The sequence below is a fragment of the Glycine max genome, chromosome 9, assembly GCF_000004515.6.
Source record: "Glycine max cultivar Williams 82 chromosome 9, Glycine_max_v4.0, whole genome shotgun sequence".
Classification (NCBI taxonomy): Eukaryota; Viridiplantae; Streptophyta; class Magnoliopsida; order Fabales; family Fabaceae; genus Glycine; species Glycine max.
This window is the reverse complement of record NC_038245.2, coordinates 14,605,357-14,630,519: the sequence shown is the minus strand read 5'-3', so window position 1 is coordinate 14,630,519 and position 25,163 is coordinate 14,605,357. Positions and strand designations below refer to the sequence as shown.

General features: G+C 36.8%; 2 protein-coding genes and 1 pseudogene across 2 annotated transcripts in view; 1 reads left to right on the top strand and 2 right to left on the bottom strand.

Annotated features, from left to right (window-relative positions):
- Positions 1 to 7,570, bottom strand: part of LOC102663896 (uncharacterized) — a 48,524-nt gene extending 40,954 nt beyond the window's left edge. The window contains exon 1 of the mRNA XM_006587081.4: positions 7,457 to 7,570. The gene's annotated coding sequence lies outside the window, so the exon portion shown is untranslated. The remainder of the gene's footprint in view (positions 1 to 7,456) is intronic.
- On the top strand, positions 6,717 to 8,661 carry LOC100805698 (uncharacterized). The gene has a single exon (XM_006587080.4). The coding sequence runs from the start codon at positions 7,797 to 7,799 to the stop codon at positions 8,172 to 8,174; it is 378 nt and encodes a 125-aa protein (XP_006587143.1). The 5' UTR covers positions 6,717 to 7,796; the 3' UTR covers positions 8,175 to 8,661.
- A 1,786-nt stretch (positions 8,662 to 10,447) lies between these two features.
- LOC100797394 (sugar transport protein 7-like) lies at positions 10,448 to 24,008 on the bottom strand (annotated as a pseudogene).
- Positions 24,009 to 25,163: the final 1,155 nt, after the last annotated feature.

Here is a 25,163-nt window from a genome sequence, read left to right as displayed (position 1 = left end):
ACTAATTACTGCTTCCTGATCAACATTTGGCAAAGGGACTGCTTCGATCCATTTTGTAAAGTAATCGATACCAACTATAATATAACGCTGGTTCTTAGAAGAGGCAGGCTTGATTTCACCAATTAGGTCCAAAGCCCATCCTCTGAAAGGCCAAGGTTTGATTATGGAGTGTAACTCACTAGCAGGTACATGCTGTATCCCTGCATGCTTTTGGCATTCCTGACAACCTTTAGCAAATTCTATGCAGTCTTTTAACATCGAAGGCCAATACAAACCTTGTCGAAATAAAAGCCATTTCATTTTATGGCCTGCTTGATGTGATCCACAGGCCCCACTGTGAACATGGGAAACTGCCAAGTATGCTTCTGATTCACTTAGACATTTCAGCAACACTCCTTCTGCAGTCTTTTTAAACAAATCATTTCCCACAATCACGTAATTTAAAGCCCTATATTTGACCTTTCGAGCCACATTGCCTATTGGATTTTCCAAATATTCAATAATGGACTTTCTCCAATCATTATCTAACATATTGTCAATGGCCAAAATTTGAATTTTTTCCTGGAGATCATCCATGCTTTCATCTTCATTATTTTGTGGTGTACTTGCCCCCACAAGTTTTGGCATTGGCAATTTAGTGCTTAATGGCTCTGGTAATTCCAGTTTATCTTTTATTTCGATCAACTGAGTTAACTTTTCCTTCGACATTTTGTACCCTGAAGCTATTTGGGCTAAATCATTTGCTTCTTGGTTTTCTTGTCGAGGTATATGCTCAATGTTAATATAATCGAAATGATTCAGAAGAGAACTCGCCATAACAAAATATTTTGTTAAGTGTTCATTAACACATTTGTATTCTTGTGTTAATTGCTTCAATACTAATTCTGAATCACCCCTTATGTTAACATTTCTTGCCCCCAGGCTAATTAAAATTTCAAGGCCTGTAATTAGAGCTTCATACTCAGCCTCATTATTAGAACAAAGCCCTTTGATTTTATATTTGAACTTAGTTGGAACTTTATTGGGGGATATTATTAAAACTCCAATTCCAGTTCCATGTTTATGTTTCGATCCATCGAAATACAAAATCCAAGGCTCTGTATCGACATAGTCTTGCGGCATCTCGATCACTGAGTGATCTACAATAAAATCTGCCACAATTTGACCCTTAACAGATTTCAAAGGCTTGTACGTTAAAGAATATTCTGTTAATGCTAAAGCCCATTTTCCAATTCTACTGTGTAAAATAGGTTTTGACAACATGTGCTTAATAATATCATAATGAGAATACACATAAACATCAACAGGCTTTATATATTGCTTAAGTTTTGCACAAGAGAAATACAAACAAAGACAAAGTTTTTCTATGGCAGTATATCTAGCTTCTGCATCATTTAGTACACGACTAAGATAATAAATTGCATGTTCTATGCCATCATCATCTTCCTGAGCCAACATGCTACCAATGGTCTTATCAGACGCAGCAATATACAACTTCATAGACTTGTTTCGACTAGGAGGCATTAACACGGGAGGCTTGATCAGATATTCTTTAATTTCATCGAAAGCCTTTTGATGCTCTTCATTCCATTTGAACGGTTCATCTTTCTTGAGTCGAAGTAATGGCGAAAAAATTTGAACTTTGCCACTTAGATTCGAAATGAATCGCCTCAAGAAGTTGATTTTTCCTAGCAAAGACTGAAGCTGTTTTTTGGTCGAAGGAGGCTTCGTCTCAAGAATAGCCTTTGTCTTGTTTTGATTTATCTCAATGCCTTTCTTATGCACCACAAAACCAAGGAAGTCTCCTGCACGCACGCAAAAAGCACATTTTAATGGATTCATTTTTAATCCATGTTTCCTCATTCGTTCGAAAGATTGCCTAAGGTAATCCAAATGGCTATCTTCTGAAGAGGATTTGATGATTATATCATCAATATAAACTTGCATAAATGTGTCAATAAAATCATGAAACATGGAATTCATGGCCCTTTGATAAGTGGCCCCAGCATTTTTCAACCCAAAGGGCATAACCACCCATTCATAAGTGCCTAAAGTACCAGGGCATCGAAATGCTGTTTTCGACACATCACTTTCAGCAATAAATATTTGGTTATAACCAGAATAACCATCTAACATGCTTAAAAATTCGAAGCCAGCTGCCGAATCTACCAACATTTCCGCTACTGGCATAGCATACTCATCTTTAGGTGTAGCATTATTTAAATCCCTAAAATCTATGCATACTCTAAGAGTTCCATTCTTCTTAATAACAGGGACTATATTTGCTAACCATTCGACATACCTGGCAGCCCTGATGAATTTACACCTCAGCAGCCTTTCGATCTCTTCCTTAATCTTGGACATGATTTCTGGTGCGAATCTTCTTGGTAGTTGTTTTACTGGTCTTTTTCCTTCCTTAATCGGTAATTTCATTTCGACCATTTCTCTGCTTAACCCAGGCATTTCGTGGTAATCCCAAGCAAAACAGTCTTTAAATTCTCTAAGAAGAGGCACCAGCTTTTCTTTTAAACTTGAGGTGATATTGGCACTGATATAGGTTGGCCTTTTTATCGAGCCATCTCCAATGTCGACCTCTTCCAAAGGATCTTGAGCCTGCATCTTTGGCGCCTCACTTATGGGATTTTTCTCAAAACCCAGCGGCTCATCATCATAAATACAATCCAGTCTTCGATCCTTTGTTTCTTTATTTTCATGATCTTCGATCTTGGCTTCAACTGCCATATTTTGTTGAGATTCAGCCTCAAAGGCCGTATTTAGTTTATTTTCGGCCATATAAGCCGTAATTCTGGCCCACGCAGTGACCTCAGTCATATTAATCTTCATATATATTCCACCCAGTTGGTGGAATAACTCCATCTTCAGAGGGAACAGCATCAATTTCCTCCCTCTCCCATATAAACCCGTAGGTAGGATGGAGTTTGACAGAGTGGATAACATTGTCACTTGATTCGACAACAGCCTCCTTGTCACCACAAGGTGCTATGTTAGCCAACTTTTTGTCAAAGGTTTGTGCAGTAACATTATCGACCTCCGACTTATAGAAGCTTTGATCCGCCTCTATATTTCCAACAATTCCATCCTCCCTCCAGATAATGATTTTCTGGTGAAGGGTAGATGGCACAGCCCCAACTCCATGGATCCATTCCCTTCCTAATAGCAGGTTAAAATTAGCCTTGGACTGTATCACCAGGAATAGAGTTGGTCGAACTATACTGCCTACAGCAACATCTACTTGAATGGCTCCCAAAGAATAGCCAGTTTTACCCTCATAATTCGAAAGCACAATGTTGTGGGCAGATAGATCAGTGTCATGTTTCCCGATCTTGTAGAGCATAGATCGAGGCATTAAATTGACAGCCGCTCCTCCATCAATGAGCACTTTGTTGATTCCAACATTCTCAACTTTTGCTCTGATGAAAAGAGGTTTGAGATGACTTTTCATCTGAAAATCTGGCTTTTCGAAATAAGCTAATTGCTCTTCCACACAGCCATTATTCATAACATAGTAACATACTGGCTTTGGGTCAGCCATATCAAAATGATCGAACTCGTTTTCGATCTCAGTAACTTCAGATTGGACATCATATTCAGATGGCAAGATAGATACCACACAGATGACATCAAAATCTGGTTCAGAATCCAGTAGATCCTCATCCTCCATCTTATCTTCATCCACTGGAGGCAGGAGCCTCTCTTTTACTGGTCTCCTAGATACTTCTTTATACTGGCCCGTTTGCGGATTCTGTTGGGCCAATTTCTTCTGACGCTGGAACCTACGCCATTGGGTCCTCGTCATAGGATTCTTTCCTCTGTAATTGTTCCTATAAGAGTACTTATTAGCCTCTTGTGGGCCAACTTGCTTCGTTCCACTCGAACCACCTACTTCCATGATCCCTTTGTTGAACCTTATGAGTCCCTGGTGCATCCATTTTTCGACCGGAACTGAACCAGGAGGGGCGAAGGTATTCCTTCGACCAGACTTCTGATTAGTGTTCGACTGCACCATAACTCTTTTGCCTTTATCGAAACGTTGGTTCTGCATTGCCCCCTTGTTAACAACTTGGTATTTTTTGAGGCCCTCGGTAGCCTCCCTATCACATACTGCACTGCAGCGAGGGCAGAGCATCACACTCTTGTTTTCGAGTTTGCATCTGTTCAAGAAATCAATTAAATCCTCCTCAGCCTGAGGATACACAACCTTCATTTGTTCGTTGTAATCCTCTTCAGATATGCCCTGAACTTGCACCTGAGACAACTCCATTGTTTCGACCATCATTATTTCTTGGGGTTCTGCATAGAGAGTTTCAACAGCTTTGGATGTTTCAGCATTTGCCTGAGCAACCTTTGGTTTCTCACCAAATTTGAGCCTCCCTTCGTCGAGAGCCTTTTGAACCAAATCCCTGAAAAGAACACAACGTGAGGTTTTATGGCCAAGGAAATTATGAAATTTACAATAACCCCTTTTCCTCTGTTGTTCGATTGGGGGTACTTTCAAGCCCTTAGGAACAACAATTTGGCCATCTGTGACTAATAAATCAAATATTTCATCACATTTAGTTATATCAAATGTATAAGTTTTAGACACAAACTTATCATTTTTAGGTTCAACAGGGTTTTTTCCATTGGAAGGTTTAAGGAATTTACAAACATAAGGAGGTCCAGGTTTTAATTCGGCTACATCAACCTCATTGTCTTCGATATCTTCATAAATAATATCGAACTCCTGGTCACTATCATTGGTTTCGACATATGCAACCTTTTCCCTCTTGTGAAACTTAGAATTTCTAGCTTTCTCAGCCTTCAACCGTTCGAGTTGTCGAACTCTATCAGCCAATTGAGCCATATCCCTTAAATACTGGGTATCTAATTTCTTTCTAATCGAATAGTCTAGGCCACCAACAGCCATTTCGACTAATTCATGTTCAGGGACTTGGGTGAAACACCTTGCCTTTAAGAGTCTGAATCTGTTCAAATAATCATCAATTGATTCAGGCGCCTTGCGTCGAACGCTGGCTAACTCTTTAAGGCTGATCTTAGACTGTCCCATATAAAATTGCTCATGGAAAATCCTTTCCAATTGGTTCCAATTATGTATGGAATGAGGAGGAAGGGTTGTAAACCATGTAAAAGCATTTTTAGTCAAGGAATTAGGGAAAAATTTCATTCTTAAATTTTCATTATTAGCCAAATCCCCTGCCTCGACCAAATATCTAGCAATGTGTTCGACAGTGGACTCATTTGTCTCTCCTGCAAACTTAGTAAACTTAGGGATTTTCACACCCCTTGGTAATTCTGTCTGCAACACATACTCAGATAATGGAGACACAAAATTAGGCCTGTGTAAGCCTAAGTTCAAACCATTCTGCACCAAAATCGTTTCGACCATTTGGGCCAGGTTATTCTGCCTATCGAAACGGTTTTGTTGAATATTCCCTATTACTCCATCAGCATTTTGGTTCCTATTTACCAATACTATACCAGGGTTTGGTTCGACCTGTTGGACTGGTGGCTCTATGCGTGCCACTGGTTGTGGTGCTTGAGCCATTTGCATCCCTGGGTTGTTAGGCATCTGTATCTCTTGGACAGGCGCCTGTATTTGGATCTGTCGAATTGGTGGTTGCTGTATGGGTGGTGCCCCAAAAAAGTCAGCAATTCGACTTATTTGATTTGTTAACATTTGGTAACTGTCATTTGTATTTTGAATTAAGGGGTTAATAACAGTTCCTATTTGTTGTGTTAACATGTTAACCATATCATGGTTACTTTCATCCATTTGTTGTCTGAGTGACAAAACGGATGTACTGGTTAAATGTTGAGGAATTACCCTACCTTGATTGCCCGCTACAGATCCTGATGGAGAGGACATATTAAGATTCTCTATATTTGGTTGAGAGTTTTGCAACCCTGCCATCAAAGATGTAGGCATGCCATATAGAGGGTTTTGAGGCGGTCGAAAGGGACTTCCACTGGGATTCCCTAAACTAGGGTTATTCCATGGGGCAAGAGCAGACGCTGACGTGATCGAACTTGCCAACGTCATGTTGGTCATGGGAGAAGTTACCCCTGTCTGATTCATAACCGTCGAAGCGGTCGAACTTATTGTGCCAACAGTTTGGTCAGTAATTGCTCCTATACCAGAATTTATATTGGCATTACTGACAGATGTCTGTGTTGGTTGCCCCTCCATATTTGGAAGGTCATTGTTTCGATTACTTGGGGGTGGTCTAGCCATCCTTGTACGAGTTTTGAATTCTGTTAAGTGTGGAACAGATTTCCCACTTCTTAAATGCATACAAGATCAAAACAATTAAGAATGCAATAAACCAACTGTTCTAAACAAAACTTTACTAATAATTTTTAAAGCCAAACACAATTGACCGGTCCCACTGGGCGTGCCAATTTGTTTACACTGGAATTTGGTAAACAACCGCTAGTCTAAGTTAATTGCTTGCGAGATCAACTAGTGAATCTCAGGAGCATGTCATTTGTGTATTTGCGTTTAAATGTAAAGCTTTTGAATGTTCATCATTGCAACAAACATTCACTGGTTCGAAATTTGCAGAAAGGAAAATTCTTTGACAGAATCGAAATGCTGAAAGTAACTTGACAAGGGAAGATAAATTGCAGAATTAAAAGGCTCAACGAGTTCATTCGATCGAATGAACCATTTAAAAGACAGGAATTCTAAAGTGAAACGAAAAATGCATTGCATTCGAAATGTAAAGTTTACAGAAACTTAAAATGGTTCACAAACATACATTCTCCTTGCGTACTCGTTTCTCTCTGCGCTGGGTACTTTGAGTATATAAGGATTTGTATAAATGATTTGCGACCCTGAAATCTGACTAAAAAACTGCTATATATAGATATTCGAAAATAAACTGCCCTAACGGTCGAACACTATCCTAATGCCAAGTGTCCTGCCACGTACACCTTGCATGCACATAACTGCTCCTTAGAACGGTTATCCACATTGCTCGAAATCGAACTGATTTTGTAAAGTTTTGTCAGAAATTGCGCTAAGTCCAGAAATCTTGCTGCCTCGACTTCGACTCGACCATACGCCAGCTCGATTCGACCAATGATTCGAAGCCCTCTTTCTTATCTTAGCCTTATACTTCGTAAATATTTCCTTGAAACTGTGAATCCCTTTCAATAGACTCTTCTTTCCCTTCGATTCGAACAGAATCTGGCCAAATTCGTATTTAGAGCATATTTTTAGCTCATCAAAAATATGGGCTAACATCCGTATAAACGATTTTCACACAAAAACACCTACGGAAGAATGTTCTTCCGTGTTCCAAAAACTCTTCGTCTCCTACCTCTCTCTCCTATGGTTTCTCATACCCAAAAGCGAGAAGTCTCCTACCATAAAACCACCCTAAACTACATTATACTAGCAGATAAAATGGGAGGGGAGATAGAAACTACTAACCTCAACGGTAGACGCAACAAACACATCAAAAAACTTGAGCAATGAGCGACAATCGCAGAAAGGCTGAAACTTTTTTAAAATATTTTATTATAAGGGCAATATAGTCCATTCATATAATTGTTAGGTGTACCAGCAATATTTCTGGTGCACCTAACAACACCCTTACACTTTCCCTTATGAAGGGGGCCGGTCCGAACCGGACCGTCCATTTTGTTGGCTCTGCATCCCATCCTCCCTCATTTCCTTTATATACCATACCCATCACCGTAGTGCACCACTCCCCGTAACATCAAACTGTTTCTTTCTTTCTTTCTACAAGGAAAAACTTGGTTTCCTTCTAATGCGAACCTCTCTTCTTCTCCGCTCCCACAATTGTCTTCAAGGCAGCCACGATGTCTTGTCCCTCACTCCATCTTCCATCAGATCACAAAGAAACCCTAACCCAAACCCTAGCCCCAACCCTTACCAGACTCGCCGGCGGAAGCTCCACGACGGCGACCGCTCCGGCATGGTGGTGAAAGGCCCCTGCGCGAACCTTGTCATGGGCCAAGTCAAGATCCTCAAGAGAGGCGAGACGCTCAGCCCCGAGAACCCCCGCCGCGCCAATTCTTTCGACGACGACGACGGTGGTTTCGATTTTGTATTGGGATCCACGAACCGGTTGGGCCCCGATCCGAGCTCCGTTCCGGTCCCTGGGTTCCTCGCGTTGAGGCGGTGATGATGAATTGGTTGATTGATTATGCTGTTGGATTTCGGTGTTGATCGCACGCACGTGAGAGTCACGTGAGGAGGAGCGGCTGTTGAGATCTTTCTTGATCGTTTAATTTGATAGCACGGTCTCGACGAGCGAATGATTTTGATTTGTTTGGGTGCGAGCGAATGAAGAAACCTACGAAAGCGAAAGGGGAAAGCAGCTTGTGTGGATCAGGGTTCAACTTTTGGTCCCCTGAGGGAGGGTTTAGGTCGCTGTTGAAGACAAGAATATGATATCGAATTGTGTATTCCTATAGTATTCTTTTAGAATACCACGTTACCACTTCAATTTAGTATTTGAATTTTTTTTTTAAAAAAACAAAAACAAAAACAAAAACGTGTGCGAGTGTTTGTGGGTGCTGTGTTGGGTTTCGTTTCTTGGATGTGTTTTGCCATTTTGATATACTGGTGTAGTTCTGAAACTTAATGCAATAAATTTTTGTCTTTTTTTAGTTTTTGTTAGTGGGGAATTGAAATCCCTGACCTCTTTTCTCCTTTCACATTTTATCTTGAAGTCAACCGTATATTTCTACAATAAAATTTATAGTATTATACCCTACCCTCTCTTGGTTATTGTGTGTATGGAATGAGAATTGAGATATCTCTGCATGACTTGAATTGAACGTATGATGCTGTTCTCTGGCAATGAACTGATTGAATTCTCAAATTATCAGGTGATTAATGCAAAATTTAGTATCTAAATTAAACATACCAATTTCCAGAGACATACAAAAGAAACAGCTTGATGCTTGTTTCGGTTGATTTGAGTGAGCAACACTATCTGCATTTTGTATTCAGTTTGTTAGTTGGGTCATTGTATGCATAATATGGTTTGGGAGCGATTTACTGGCTACTTCATTAATGTTGAATTCGCGGATTGTTAATTGATATTGGTTCAGTTTGTTTAAATTTTGAAAAAACAAAATATTTTTTATATAAGCGCTTTTTAGGATGGAATTCTTGTTCTACAGTACTATTTTTGTATTTACAAAGTTTTCTTAAGATGAAAAGCTTTTTAAATTTTTGTATCTAACCTAAATTGGCCTTCGCCAAAGGACTTACTACAGATATTGCTAAATTCGCTAAATCTTTGGTTTTTTTGCCCCGAGAAAATAAGATACGAATTCCAATTACACTACGCTATTTGCGATTGAGTTATGAATACAAAGCAAGTGGATACTGCAATGGTTTCACATTGAGTTTGAAAATTCTGTTGCTTAAGCGTTTCAGTGGCTTGCTGAATGGTACTTGAAGTGCAAGCGCTTTCTTGATTTCAAATCCCAATTAATCGAGAGAGAGAGAGAGAGAAAATGTAGGTATGCTAATTCGTCACTTTCTCTGGCTATTTAAACTAGTGAATGATGATGGGTCAAATTAGATTCCTAGGTAAAGCATATATTGCTTTTGCGTTTATAATTTAGATTCCTAGTGAAAGCATATATTGCTTTTTCGTGTGTTTGTTTCAGCGTGAGAAAGGAGTTGATTCATGTTCACTGTATAGGTTATGGATGCCTTAATGCCTTGAAACAAAATATATTCTGTTTTCATATTTGGGGAGCCGTATTTTGTTTCCATATTCTGTTTTCATTTTTAATTATAAAAATGTTACCTTATTTTTTCTGTGTCTCTTATTTTCAAATGTTTGTATAAGAAACAGTGGAAAGAAATGACAACAATAAAAAAATGTTCACTATTTCTTATACAAACTTTTAGAAACAAGCAATAAAGAGAACATAAGGTGATATTTTTTAAAATAAAAGTGAAACCAAAAAACTTTTTCAAATCAAATTGTTCCTTATCACATAAATATGCAACACTGAATAAGAGGTTGGTAATAAGAAGCCCCAACTCTATAGTGAATTTTCCAATATGCTTGAGAACACTAACTGGTTATTTTTTTTTTATGCTTGAGAACTCATGCTGTGAGAAACTGAAAAAGGTTCAACTCAATTGTGAAGGGGAAACCAGGTTTCCTCTCCTATTTTTTATTTTTTCTTACTAGTAAATAAAAAATTTTATTTCTCTTGTCAATTCTTGGTTCCTGCCAGTTATAAATTGGGATGTTTATATAAAAGGAGAAACCAACTCCTCCCTGTTTAAAGCATACCTCTAGATTACGAAAAATTATTAAGCAGTTCAGAATCACCACGTGTTCATGGTGCAAATCAATATTTATATAACATGTATTTAAGTTTTTCGCTTTAGGAAAAAAGTTAATAACATTGATTACATGCCATGTGTTGATTAATTAGGGACCTTGTAGTTCAGGACCACCTTTGAAAGGTGTGAATGTTAAGAATAATGATGTAAACGTTAACATGGGTTTATAAAGTTTACAGGAATAGAAAGGTAGTAATGTGATGGAAACAGTCAATGTTTGAGTTAGAAGATAATCTAGTTATTATACCTCGAAAGTTGAAAAAATTCTCCTCCTGGTGATTGTTTTGAAGGCTATTTCACTTTATTTGTGAGAGATGGCACCAACACACCTTCGAGGAGGCCTGAACATGATGTTCCAAGTTGCAATCACTTTTGGTTAAGTAGAGGGCATGAATTAAATCTTTGGTATCTGTCTTCAATTTCTATGCATAAAAAAAACTAAACTCCGTTTATTTATTATAAATTTTATACTTTACTTGATTACATCATTAACATGGGTATACTTTCCTAGTCTGGATGCTAGTTAAAAACATTTCTCTGTCAACAAGTAACTCAGATACTACCATCAATTGGGAGGCAAATCCTTTTCCAGAACCAGTGCTTCCTCCACATAAATGACATCTCCTCAATGGGAATCCCTTTGGTTTCAAGTAGGAAAAGGTAAACAAATATGGTCATGATGGTAATCCAGCCAGCAAAGAAGAAAAAGATCCCAAACTTGAATGAGCAGAGAAGAGCAAGGAAGGCCGAGGCAATTATGAAAGTGAAGAAAAGGTTTACAGCAACTGTTATGCCCTGCCCAGCTGACCGGATTTCCAATGGAAATATCTCACTAGGAACTGTCTACCCAAGTAGGCCCCATGACCATCCAAACGCAACAACAAATAGGCAAATCACCACAACCACCAAAATTGAAAAGTCTTTTGACAATTCTTGGTCTGTTCCAAACTTGACCCCTAGAATAATGGCCACTATAATCTGCTCATGAGAAAAATGAAAGAAAAATCAATTGCTCTGCAAGATATAGTAGACTGCACCTCTTCTCAGATAGTAAACATTTTATGATAAATAACCACTTTGCAAATTGAAAGAATCTATTTTCTACCATTTGCACCTTATATTTCATACTATTTAGAGTGACCCTATCCTAAGATATATTTTAATAAAATGCCCCCCTTAGATCATCAAACATGAGTTCTGAAGTTGAGCATCATATAAACAGAATGGTGTTTTGGTTTGGTTTCTAGCATTATTTCCCACCTTCATGGATATTTTAGACATGATTAGAGTTTGAATGAGATAGTTTTCACTTCTTTTTTTTTACCTGACATGTGATCATTTGTACTCCACCATTGACAAGAAGAACTCTTCTGCCAAACCTATCAAGAGTTACTAAGGAAATGAATGTTGAACTAGCAAGAACTATGTAACATTTCATTTTTCGTGAACTAAATTAAAAAGATTTTTCATTTAAAATAAATTGATTTTTTATAACAATTGATGAGGCTTTCGTAATTAAATAAATAAGAAGAAATAATTTTATTAATTAAAATAATGGTTTGAGAGAAAAAAAAAAGTATTTTATTTATTCATTTGATAGGGAATAAAATAGAATTTTTTTTATAATATAATAAAAATAAATAAATAGAGTAAATAATAGGCTATGAGTACCCTAACTATAAATAGGGGTATCTTAGGTCAGTTTTGAGATTGACGATACTCTCCACGCCTCCTCTCCCTCTCACTTTCGTTTTCCCTTCTCCTCTTCTCAAAATCCTCTCATTTTCCTGCATATCACCAAATCTGTTTCAGAAAAATAATGATCTTGGACTCATTCACCGTTGGATCGTTGTGAAATTTGCGAACCGGGTTCGCAACTCAATTCCAAACATTCTCACCGTTGGAAATTTTGAAAATACATCGGAGCTAAAAGAAAAACCCTTTTTACCGAAACTTTTTCTTTTCCCGGAGAAACCCAAAACTGTCTCAATAAAACTACGATCCTAGACTTGTTAACCATTGGATTATCATGAAATTTTGATATGTGGTTTATGATTCAGTTACTCACACCTGCACCGTTGGGATTTACAAAATAGTGTTTATGAAGAGAGAAAAATGAATCGCACTAAGCAATACAAAATGGAGGCCTCAATCCTTTCTTCTCTCTGACGTTTGGGAACCCTACCAGAGTAATAAAAGGAAAAACTTGAGGAATCTCTGGAAACTATTAGGGATGTCACTATTGTTGTCACAATGCACATGTGAGCCCGCTTAGAAGTAAGGGATGAGTTTATCGCAATTGGGGTTAGAATGAACATGTGTAGGAATCATTAGAATATCAATTAGAATGAGTTTTGGGGTATTTCTGTAATTTTTTATTTTATCCTTATAATTATAACTGTGAATTATATATATATGTTGGATGAACCAGTTGATGTCTCAATGAGAACATGTATAGGGATCCTTAGAAGATTAAATTGGGGTTTATTTTGGAATGTTTATTGAATTATAATTTTTTTTCCTTTATGATTATAAATACAATATTGATGTTCTGATGCGAGTTGGTTGATAAAATTGAGTGTTATTGATGTTTTCACTTTTTTATACCTATAATTTGGATTAATTAATTTTGATATAATTGTGTGAAATTATTTGAGGGGTTATACTCCCCAAGTTGTGATAAACCTTTTGGACAAATTGTTATATTGAGATTGTGAAATGGTGATTCAAATTGTGAGTATGTAATAAATTGAACCTATGATGAATGATGAAATAAATGCGTATTTAGATGTATGTATTGAGTTGTGAGCTATGAACTGTGCAATCACACAATTGTAATATCCTTTAAGGATGACGAATATTATGATGAGATCCAGTGTGGGAACCCGACGAGTTAAAATAATTTTGAAAACAATTGAATACTTGTGTGTATTCTATAGTTCATAGGTAAAGTGTATATGATTCAGGAGGTGTGATAACGTGTTAAATTGAGATTATACCATTGTGATTGAGATCGAATGTATATGATAAATTGAGTATGTATGTGATTGAGATGTATGTGTGCATTGAGATGTTGTGTGCATTGAGTTGTGAACTATGAATTGTACAATCACACGACTATAAGACCCTTTTAAGGGGAAGAGTTAAAACCCTTTAAGGGCAACGAGTTAATGCTGAGACCCTTTAAGGGCGACGAGTTAATGTTAAAACCCTTAAAGGGCGACGAGTTAAAACTATTTTGAGAACAATTGAGGAGTTGTGTGTTTTGTACAGTTCATAGATAGAGTCTGTGTACAAAAATGTTTTCTTGTTTGGACCTGAATCAGGAGGGAGAGACCCTGACGGACTCTTCAGAGTGTAGGATTTGGGGGTATTTACATCCGGTTTGAGTGCTCCTTTAAGCCTATGTTGATCCCATATGGTTGGAGCATTCTCGCAAAACAGCATGACCCTGACTGGTCTTCTATGATTTTACCTAGTGAGAGTGACCTGACTTGCTAGTGTGCGGTTTGTCTTGTCATGTACTCCTAGGCGCCTGAAGAGGTTTTTCACTAACGTGGTACCACATTACATATAGGATTGAGTCTTAGTGTAGATTTTGCATAACGCTTGTGTATTGATCGATATTGATTGACTTGGTGATATTGTGTTTTGACCCTTGAGTACGTGAATGTTGTGAAAATGAATGAGATGTGTTGTGTTGTGATGTGATGTTGGGCGACAAAATGGTGAAATGACGTGAGCTATGTTTAAATAAGTTTTATTTTGTTTATATGATATTTATACCTACATGTTATCTTGTTTCTCTCCATTAGTTAGGAATGTGATAACTCACTCCCTGTGTGTTGTTTGTGTTTGGATCCTGTGATGATCTTGAACTTTGTGTTCGGGGGAGCAGATGACTAGGTGAATTGCTTTAAGGAATCTTGTGCTGAAGGACTTCGAGACACAATGCTTTGATAGGATGTGACATTGGGGTATAGGTTTCTATATTAATTGTATGAAGTCTTAGACGGCCTTGTTAGAGTTGAGATGACTTTATTATTTATTTGAACAAGTTTGAATATGATGTAAAAGAAAGTGAATGTGAGCCTTTTACCGTGTTAAAATGATTTTTTTAAATGTGTTTTAAATTTTTTAATTAATTATGATTTTTTCCTTTTATTAGTACATATATGTATGGGGTAGAGGGTGTCACAAACTCCACCGGTCAAAGCTGGAGAGATGAGTGATGCATCTCCTCCAAATCCCATGCTTTGAAACAACACTGGAGCATATAAGAGAATGGAATTTATGCCAGTCGGGATCTGAAAGGTAGGCATGAAGATTACCATCACCAACTCTGGCCTGTACCTTCTTTCAAGGATGTTACGAAATGGGTGCTTTATCGAGTTTGCCAACTCGCTCGCATCAACCATATCTTAAAACTCTGCATCAACCTCGTTGGTTCCTTGGATTTTCTCTAGCAGCTTCCTCCCTTTTCCATCAATCCTCGTTCTATTAAGCTATTTGGAGTGTTAGGAAGAAATATCCCTCCCATAGTCATCAAAAGAACCGGTACTGCAGCCAAGCCTAGGGACAACCTCCAACACCAAGGCTTGATCTTTTGTGTTCCAAAATTGATCATGTTAGCTGTGAAAATTCCAAAAGTGGTTGCAACTTGGAACATCATGTTCAGGCCTCCTCGAAGGTGTGTTGGTGCCATCTTTGACAAATAAAGCGGAATAGCCTTCAAAACAATCATCATGAAGAGAATGTTTTCAACTTTCAAGGCATAATAATTGATTATCTTCTAACTCAAACATTGACTGTTTCCATCACATTACTACCTTTCTATTCCTGTAAATTTTATAAACCCATGTTAACATTTACATCATTATTCTTAACATTCACACATTTTCAAAGGTGGTCTTGGACTACATGGTCCCTAATTAATCAACTCATGGCATGGCATGTAACCAATGCTATTAATTTTTCAAGCTAATGCTCAATTTACATGACAACAAATCTCCCTCTCTCCTATCCTTCTTCCTTTGTTTATATCTATAAACCCCTCTAACTAATTAACTTACTAACTCATTAATAGACTAACTATCTTAACTAACTTTCCCTTCTCCTTATATCCTAACAATTACACCTAAAAATGAAACAAAAGTTCATTTCTACATAAGGATTGGTCATAGATTAAAGAAATGTGTTACTACTTGATTTCCAAATCCAATGCCAACACCAAGCATGACCTGACCTAAGATCAGCATTATCAGGTTAATAGCTGAAGCATTCAGAGCTGATCCAATAAGAAAACTGATGCCGCCACCTATGATACTTGCTCGTCGTCCATATTTTCTTGTCACGGGAGATGCCATCAGGGATGCAACTAAACCAACAATGTACAGAGAAGAGGTAAATGCTGCAAGGCCTTGGTTGTCATATTTGCAGTAGTTGTTTTCATGTGCATGCTTTTTTTGTCTATATATTGAGGGGAAGAACTCTATAAGAAAGTCATCCATGGATGTAACCCCACCTATTAACCATAAAACATGCATCAGAAATAAGTTTAGGTTCTAAGGAAAAAGAAAACGAGAGAGATGGCTAACAATAAACTAAAATAGTGAAATATATGTAATGTTGTATATCACTTTAACCTAATACTCTTATTTATGAGTAATTAGGTCAATTACTAGTATTACAAATACAACCTCAAATTGATTAATGATTAGAAAAAACCATAAAATTAAGGACACAAGTCAAGAAAATACTCTAAGATAATCTAAAGACAATTTATATATAATATAACAAATATGGAAACAATTTTGAGTTTACCCTTTTTCAGTTCCTCACAACATGAGTTCTCAAGTATCAAGAAATAACTTGTTTGTGTTCTCAAGCATATTGGAAAATTCACTATAGATTTGGGGCTTCATATTACCAACCTCTTCATTGTGTTGCATAATTAAGAAGGGGGGAATTGAATTAATTATGAACGTGTCTTGACTAATTAAAAATGTATCCTTCTTAATGTTACTAGATTCAATTAGGCTTTACTACTAAGTTAAGAGAAAGTAAAGAACAGAAACAATAACTGAGACAAAAGTAAAGTGGAAATAAAAAGTGCACAGCGGAAAAATAAAGAGTGTAGGGAAGAAGAAAGCAAACACAAGATTTATACTGGTTCGGCCACAACCTGTGCCTACGTCCAGTTCCCAAGCAACCACCGGTTTTTGAGATTTCCAATAACCTTGTAAAATCCTTTACAAGCAAAGATCCACAAGGGATGTACCCTCCCTTGTTCTCTTTGAACAACAAAATGGATGTACGCTCCACTTAAACTGATCCACAAGAGATGTACCATCTCTTGTTCTCAGTATTATAGCCCAAGTAGATGTACGCTCTACTTGTACCACAAAGGATGTATCCTCCAATGTGTTAAGACAAAGAATTCTTAGGCGGTTAGTCCCTTGAATCTTTGTAAAGGGAAACAAAAGATATCTTAGGCGGTTAGTCCTTTGAAATCTTTTGTTCAAAGGGAAGAGGAAGAATCAAAAGAATTCTCAGGCGATTAGTCCTTTGAATCTTTTGGCCAGAGGGAGAAGGAAGAATCAAAAGAATTCTCAGGCGGTTAGTCCTTTGAATCTTTTGGCAAGAGGAAGAAGGAAGAAAAGATAGCACACTTTTGTTTTCTGCAGAATTTCCACTTGCAGAAAAAAAACAAAGTTTTGAAACAAAGTTTAGAAAGCTTTTTGGCAAAGAAAAAACAATGGGCAATGGTTAGAGAAAGATTGTGAAAAAGGATAGTTTGGAAGAATATCATATATTTTGAACGTGTGCCAAAGTCATGCTTTTATAGACTCTTCATGTCTGGTCAAAGAAATCATTAGAAGAGTTATAAATTTTGAGAAAACCATGTTAAGAGTTATAACTCTTAACTTTTTCTTTAAAACTATTCACTGGTAATCGATTACCACAAAGGTGTAATCGATTACACAATGTATTTTATGAAAAGTTGTGACTCTTCACAATTGGATTTGAATTCCAACGTTCAGATTCACTTGTAATCGATTACTAATATAGTGTAATCGATTACACTATTTGAAAATCATTTTGGAACTTTGCAAACCATTTGAAAATATTTTGAAAACCAAACTGGTCACTGGTAATCGATTACTGCCAACTAGTAATCGATTACCAGAGAGTAATCACTCTGGTATCTTAGAAAATTTGAGAAAATTCTTTTGTAAAACAAAACTGTGCTATTTGGTTTTTTAAAAAATCTTTTAATACTCATCCTATATGAAGTCTTGACTTGTTGCTTCTTGATTTCTTCTCTTGAATCTTGAATCTTGGATTGGATTCTTGATGCTTGATCTTGAAGTCTTGAATCAATCTTGAATCAATCACTTGGGCTTTTGGCATCATCAAAATTGTTTGGTTCATCATCATGAAGCTTACTTCTACATTTATGTGATAAGGAACAATTTGATTTGAAAAATTTTTTTGGTTTCACTTTTATTTTAAAAAATATCACCTTATTTTGTATATGAAATAGTGAAAACATTTTTTTTATTGTCATTTTTTCACTGTTTCTTTTACAAACATTTGAAAATAAGAGACACAGGAAAACTAAGGTAACTTTAATAATTAAAAATGAAAACAAAGTATGAAAACAAAATATGGCTCCTCAAAAATGAAAATAGAATATATTTTGTTTTAAGGCATTAAGGCATCCATAACCTATACAGAGTTAAAGTTGTTTATCATGATCCTGTGCATGGTGCAGTGTTGAGTTTAACAAGACTATGGATTTTTTTTTTTGAGATCTTTGGTATTGCAAATGACATGTTCAACCTTGACTAATCTAAGTTGATCCGGGTGAACTTAAGGAAGCAAATATCTCCTAACACCTATTTTCTCCATTCACTAAATTCTAATTCAAAACCTACTCAAAAGAAAAATAGAGCTATTTGTCACCGGATCCATGAAGCATAGGTGAATTCATTAGCACATATAAGGAAAATAACATCTCATAGCAAGCGCAAGACATATAATGAGCATGAATTATTCAAAAACAATTTGAGTCTGAATTTGGACTGAGGACTTCCATGATTGTTTTGTTAAAGCTCGGAGATTGAACTTGATTCACAATATTTGTTATCTCAACAAGAATTGGGTAATAACAATGCTTTATATTGTTAATTATTGGTAGGGTGGGAAGTGGTTGAATTTGCATCGGTGGCAAAATGAATGACGAGATAATTCACTGTTGGGACTTTATGGTATAAACTTTATGTCTTTATCATTGTAGCTAAGGAATCTAAGATTTTAGGACCCTTTTTCTAATTATACTGAGGGGATGATAATTGGGAATCACATCTTTTAGAAACATGAATGTCACAACCTACCTCACGATGGGACGGCGAAGGCAAAATGGATAAGCCAAAGCGTTTGTCTGCTAGGGAGAAAATGCATGGAGTCGCCACCAATGTTTATTCGAGGAAAACGTTAGAAAAACCAAAAAGAGGTCTGCGAATTTTGGAAATGAGAGTTCGGGAGTTGTTTATGCATGGGGAAGGTATTAGCACCCCACGCGCCCGTCACAAGGGACGACAGCCTTTAATCGAGTGTGCGTAACGTGACTTTAAAATTATTTACTTTTCCCTTTTTATATTTTTTTTTATTTTTTTTGGGTCGACAAGGGGACTGCCCTTGCTCCTATGTATCCTCAGGTGCGATGAGGAATTCAAACCTATGTAATTCTTTAAGTCTGAATATTTATGTGTTAAATTGATTTTTATGTTTTTGAAAGATTCATTTTAATTGAGAACAAAAAGTCGTTTAAAGCATTGGACCTTGAAACGATGTTTTAAATTTTGAAAAGCGGAGAGAATCATTAAGGCGCTGGACCTTAAAATGATCTTTTAAATTTGAAAAGCGGAAAGAATCGTTAAGGTGTTGGACCTTGAAATGATCTTAAGTGATATTTGATAAAAAGAAGTTAGTTATGAGTTGTTTTTATCTTGGTTTTGTTTATTAACTTTCAATCTCTTTAAAGACAACTTTACAACACTAGTGATTGGTTAAGATTGAACTTTACAAAGAAAAATGAGATTGCCGATGATAGATGGAGAAGATGGATGTGCACATAATAACAAGGGGGACCCCTAAGGGTACATAGATCACATTTAATCCTCAAAAATAAAACTAACCGACGGTCGAACGAAGAATACAGAACAAGAAAACAATAAAGGGAATGATCCCGGTCGCGATTCGGTAGCACCTCGGCTTCATTTCCTCTTCTTTCTTCTTCTTCTTTCTTAGTTCTCTCAATTCCCTCCACTTCTAAACTTTCGAACCCCTTCTCAGCCTCCCTAGCATGCATATTTATAGGAAAAGGGTCACTTGGGGCAATGGCAGCTTGCCTAGGCGAGCTAAGGCTTAGTCCTGAAGTCATGAGCTTGCCCAGGCGAGCTGGTTTCTTAACCTTGAAGTCATTTGGTGGTCCAAACCAGGCAGAGGCTAGCCTAGGCGAGCTGAGGTCCAGGAAAACCAAGGAAAATACCCTTTTTCCCTCCTTTCTTGGTATTTTTTGCCTTCCTGATCGAAACACTGAATGGTTCCTTGCTTTGCACTGTAACTAGCATTCAACACCATAAGCCGACTAGCGAGGATCAAAAGATCAACGAACGATAGTTCCTGAGCGAAATCAGGGTATGATCGAGGCCATACCCGAATCAAATAAACATTAAAAATGCAGTATCTAGGAAGTGATCCTAGGTCGTCTCCCAACGAGCAATGGTCAACCAAACGTTCATAACAAATAGTAATAAAACAGTAACGAATTTGGGGGGGGGGGGGGTTGTTTGTTTTTGTAAATTAAACAGCAAGTAAATTTGAATTAAAAATATCAGAATTGAAACACGTTGCTTCCGCTTTATTCACAAGCAAGTCTCTTATCCCAGGTTACGAGAATTTATCCTTTATCAGTTCAACCACTTAATCCAACCCTAAATTAAATTACTAAGCTAAATTTAACATAAGGCATTCATTATGTGATTAAGCAACACATACACCAATTAATCATGAACGATCATTAAGCATGAACGCAAATTAAGTGCAGAGACAATTAATCAAGCACTAAGCATGCATGGATTAATAGCAACAAATACAAAGTAATTGGTGAAGAGGAAAAATTGATCAGAATTTAATAGTAATAATAGAACCTCAAAGAGAGTTGTGCTTGATCCTCAAGAGAAAACAACGTTGGAGACTTAGCCTTCCATTAATCAGTAGAAAATGAAGAAAACTAGAATTATTCTTCCAAAACGAAAAAGTGTCTAAAAGAAGAAGAGAAGCCTAAAACTAAAAACGAAAAAGGAGAGAGAGGGTCCTCAAACTAGAGCCTTGGTGTTGTTATATATTTTCAGCCCCAAAGCTTACAAATCTATTTTAAGTCCAAGCCCATAAATAAAATAAAATCTATACAAGATAAGATAAGATTTGATAAAATAAAATCTAGATAAAATAAAATCTAAATAAGATAAGATAAGATAAGATCTAGATGAAATAATATCTAGATTAGATAAAATCTAGATAAGATAAGATTTGATAAAATTGTCTACTCTCTTCAAGTCCAAGCCCAATTTTGGATTCAAGCCCAATTGCTTATAATTCTCCTGAAATTAAATTAAAAACACAAAATTAGTCCAATAGGCTCAAATGATAAAACTGCATAATTAATTTGATAATTAAGGCTAATCAATAATTAAAATGGTGACAAAAAGGATTAAGAAATAGGAGAAAATGATGACACATCAGGGTATGACAATGAAAAGCCCAAGATTACACATAGAAAGACCAAAATTTTCACATCCTGGATTTCTAGAGCAGAATCTCTTTTCAGATATGCAATTCACAGTTCAACACAATGCCTCTCTTGTTAGAGTTTTCAATCACAACAAGTTTTAACAGCTCTAACAGGCAAAATAGCAAGAATTGCCTTAACATCATTGGGAATCACATCTTCCAGAAACATAAAAAGGGGGGGGTCCAAGATTGTTGCACACAGAATAGACCAAAATGTTGACATCATGAATTTCTAGAGCAGAATCTCTTGTAAAATATGCAATTCACAATTCAACACAACGTTGTTGGGTTTTTTGGGCTCCCTTCCTATGTGGAGAAAAGGCCCAAATGACAAGGCTCGTATGTCTCACTTATTTAAGTGGAGATGAGTCAAATTAGAGAGTGAGATATAGTGAGAGGGACTCATTTGAGAGGGAAAAACACTTACAAATCATTGAGAGAGAAAGGAGAGGAAAAATCATTGTGATTTTTGCATACCTACCAAAGAGCGTTTTTCAGATTGCAACTGTGGATTCATTCACCGTTGGATTGGGCTGATGTTTGGATAACAAGTTCTACACACGTGATATCTGCAGAGAGAGATAAGTGTTTTGCATTCTCTGCTCTATATTTTGGGGGTTTTATCTTCTTGTCTCTATTGTACCAATTGAGGGTCTGTTTTGATTTGGCTATTTGTAGCATGTTTTAGTGTACTTGTTGAAGGTTCTCTTGTATCTTCATTGATTATAGTGAGTTATTTCTTTGGTTTGGACGACCCGTGGTTTTTACCCTTGCATTGAGGGGTTTTTCACATTAAACAAATTGTGTCTCTATTTTCTTTAATTTCTATTTTGCGCTCTATACTTTATTGGTGCTCCTCACAAGTTCTTGTAAGTTTGGGGGAATTCATTTCCGCTGCCTATTACTCTGTTATAGAGTTTGTTATTGTGTTGGCCTATTTACCCCATCAGAGTGGTACCAGAGCTCTTTGAAGGCGTTGTTTTTCTACTTGCTTGAACGATGGAGGCACATATAAAGGGTGATAGAGACAAGAGCAGAAGCAAGTCCAGGTCTCGGTACAAGAATGTTGAGTGCCATTATTGTCACAGAATGGGGCATATCCAAAGGAATTATTTTCTATGGAAGAAGGAGAATAAAGACAAGAAGGGCAAGCAAAAAAAGAAGGATCATGATGATGACTGTGTGACTACTGTTACCAGTGATGATCTTGTTATTCTCCATGACCCTGATTCGCTTAATCTTTTCTCTGATGAGAGCATGTGGATAATTGATAGTAGTGCTACACTACATGTTACAGACAAGAATGAGTTCTTCACATCTTACACTCTAGGTGATTTTGGAGTCTTGAAGATGGGTAATGATGGTGTGTCCAAGGTGATTGGTGTTGGTGATGTTTGTTTGCAAACCAACATGGGAATGCAGTTGCTACTTAGAGGAGTGAAACATGCTCCAAATGTCCGCTTTAATTTGATCTCTGTGCTGGTACTTGATGATGCTGGTTATGATAACCACTTTGGTTCTGGAAAGTGGAAACTCACCAAGGGTAACTTGGTTGTGGCCAAGGGGGAGAAAATTTTGAAGTTGTATTGGACAAAAGCTTTGGTTGCTAGAGATAGTGTGAATGCTCTAGATATGGAGGCATCTTTGTGGCACCAAAAGCTTAGTCATATCAGTGAGAAGGGGTTAAATTGTTTAGTCAAGAAGGATATGCTTCCAGGACTGAAGAATGCATATTTGGAGAAATGTTCTCATTGCATGGTTGGTAAGCAAACTAGAGTATCCTTCAAGAAGCTTCCTCCCTCCATAAAATCTGAGTTGCTTGAATTGGTGCATTCAGATGTTTGTGGCCCTTTGAAGGTGAAATCCTTTAGTGGTGCTGATATGATGACTAAGGCATCACTAAGAGGGAAGTTTGAAGCTTGTTGTGAGATTGTCGGTTTGGCAGTCACCTCCACATAGTTGTGAGGGGGAGATTTGTTGGGTTTTTTGGGCTCCCTTCCTATGTGGAGTAAAGGCTTAAATGAAAAGACCCGAATGTCTCACTTATTTAAGTGGAGATAGGTCAGATTAGAGAGTGAGATACAGTGAGAGGGACTCATTTGAGAGGAAAAAATAGTTACAAATCATTGAGAGAGAAAAAAAGGAGAGAGAAAATCATTGTGATTTTTGCATACCCACCAGAGAGCGTTTTTTAGATTGCAACTGTGGATTCGTTCACCGTTGGATCAGGCTGATGTTTGGACAACAAGTTGTACACACGTCATATCTGGAGAGAGATAAGTGTTTTGCTTTCTCTGTTCTATATTTTGGGAGTTTTATCTTCTTGTCTCTATTGTACCAATTGGAGGTCTATTTTGATTTGGTTGTTTGTAACACCTTTTAGTGCACTTGTTGAAGGTTCTCTTGTATCTTCATTGATTATAGTGGAGTTATTTCTTTGATTTGGACGACCCGTGGTTTTTACCCTTGCATTGAGAGGTTTTCCACGTTAAACAAATTGTGTCTCTATTTTGCGCTTTATACTTTATTGGTGCTCCTCATAGGTTCTTGTAAGTTTGGGGATTTTGAAAAAACATAAACATAGAAAACAACAAATCAAGAAGAAATTTACATAGTATGGATTATGACAACCTGAAATCCCAATATCATAGCCAAAGAGAACCCCTCCTATGGCGGCAACAATGCAAGAGATGATGACAAAAGCAGTGACTCTCCCTTTATACTGCTTTGCCCTCTCCTTGCTCCCAGTACCTGTTGTGAAAGACCCTCCTCCTGCCATTTCCTCAATTCTTCTTTCGCAACTTACAAAGGAGAATGAATGTTTTAATCATTCTTCTTATACAAATGCTCAAAATTGATATATATATATATACACACACAAGAAGTCCTAGCTACCAACCCTTTTTGTCAACAAATGTAGATAAATGATTTGACAAACCCATGTGATGGAAAATTCGACTGCATTTAATGCTTTGGTTGTTATCTGCATGAGTGGCACACTTTGACATCATCTATATTTTTGTCTAGTCATCACTCAAGAATTAATTGAAATGACTATGAATGTCCATATGTTAAACAAACCATCTTTTTTCTACAGAGAGTGACTCAATTACATTCCAAATACAAAGTTGATGTGTGTTGTTACTTTTCTACCAATATCTGAATAATCATGTAACTAGCATTGGGGTTGGCACCGAGTTCTTTCCAAATTTTATGTGATTTGTTTATTTGGCAAATACTTACTGGCTGGTTTATATAAATTGAAGAGCGGATCTTGATTGCCTTTATATATATATATATATATATATATATATATATATATATATATATATATATATATATATATATATATATCCTTTTTTCTTGTTTCTTTTCAACTTACGGAAGAAATTATATAAATAGAAGACTCGGTCTTGGTTGCCTTTTCTTGTTTTTTTTTTCAACTTAGGGAGAAATAGTAATAAACTTTAAAACCAAAATATGGAAAATTAGATAATGAATAAAATAATGAATAAGAAAAAACAATTTTATGATAGTTACTTTGTTCTTGAATATAAGACTATTTTTTCAATTTTATTTGTCAATTTTTTATAAGACATTCTTCAAGTTGTCTTTTGGATTGTCGCAACCTACCCTTCGGCGGGAAGGCGACGAGAGGGCTCACGGATGTGTCTTTCATGGGAGGAAAATGCACGGAGTCGCCACCAACGTTTATTCGAGGAAAACATCGGAAAAACCAGAAAATGTATGGTCTACAAACTTTAAGTGTAAAAGGTTCACGAGTTGTTTTTATGCACGGGGAAGGTATTAGCACCTCACACGTCCGTCACAAGGGACGACAGTCTTTAATCAAGTGTGCAAATATGACTTTAAAATGTTTTATTTTCCATTTTTTATGTCTTTTTGTGTTTTTGTGCTTTTTATGTTTATTGTA

Coding starts and splice junctions, on each gene's coding strand:
- LOC100805698 (XM_006587080.4), top strand. CDS start 7,797: ATGCGAACCTCTCTTCTTCTCCGCTCCCACAATTGTCTTCAAGGCAGC.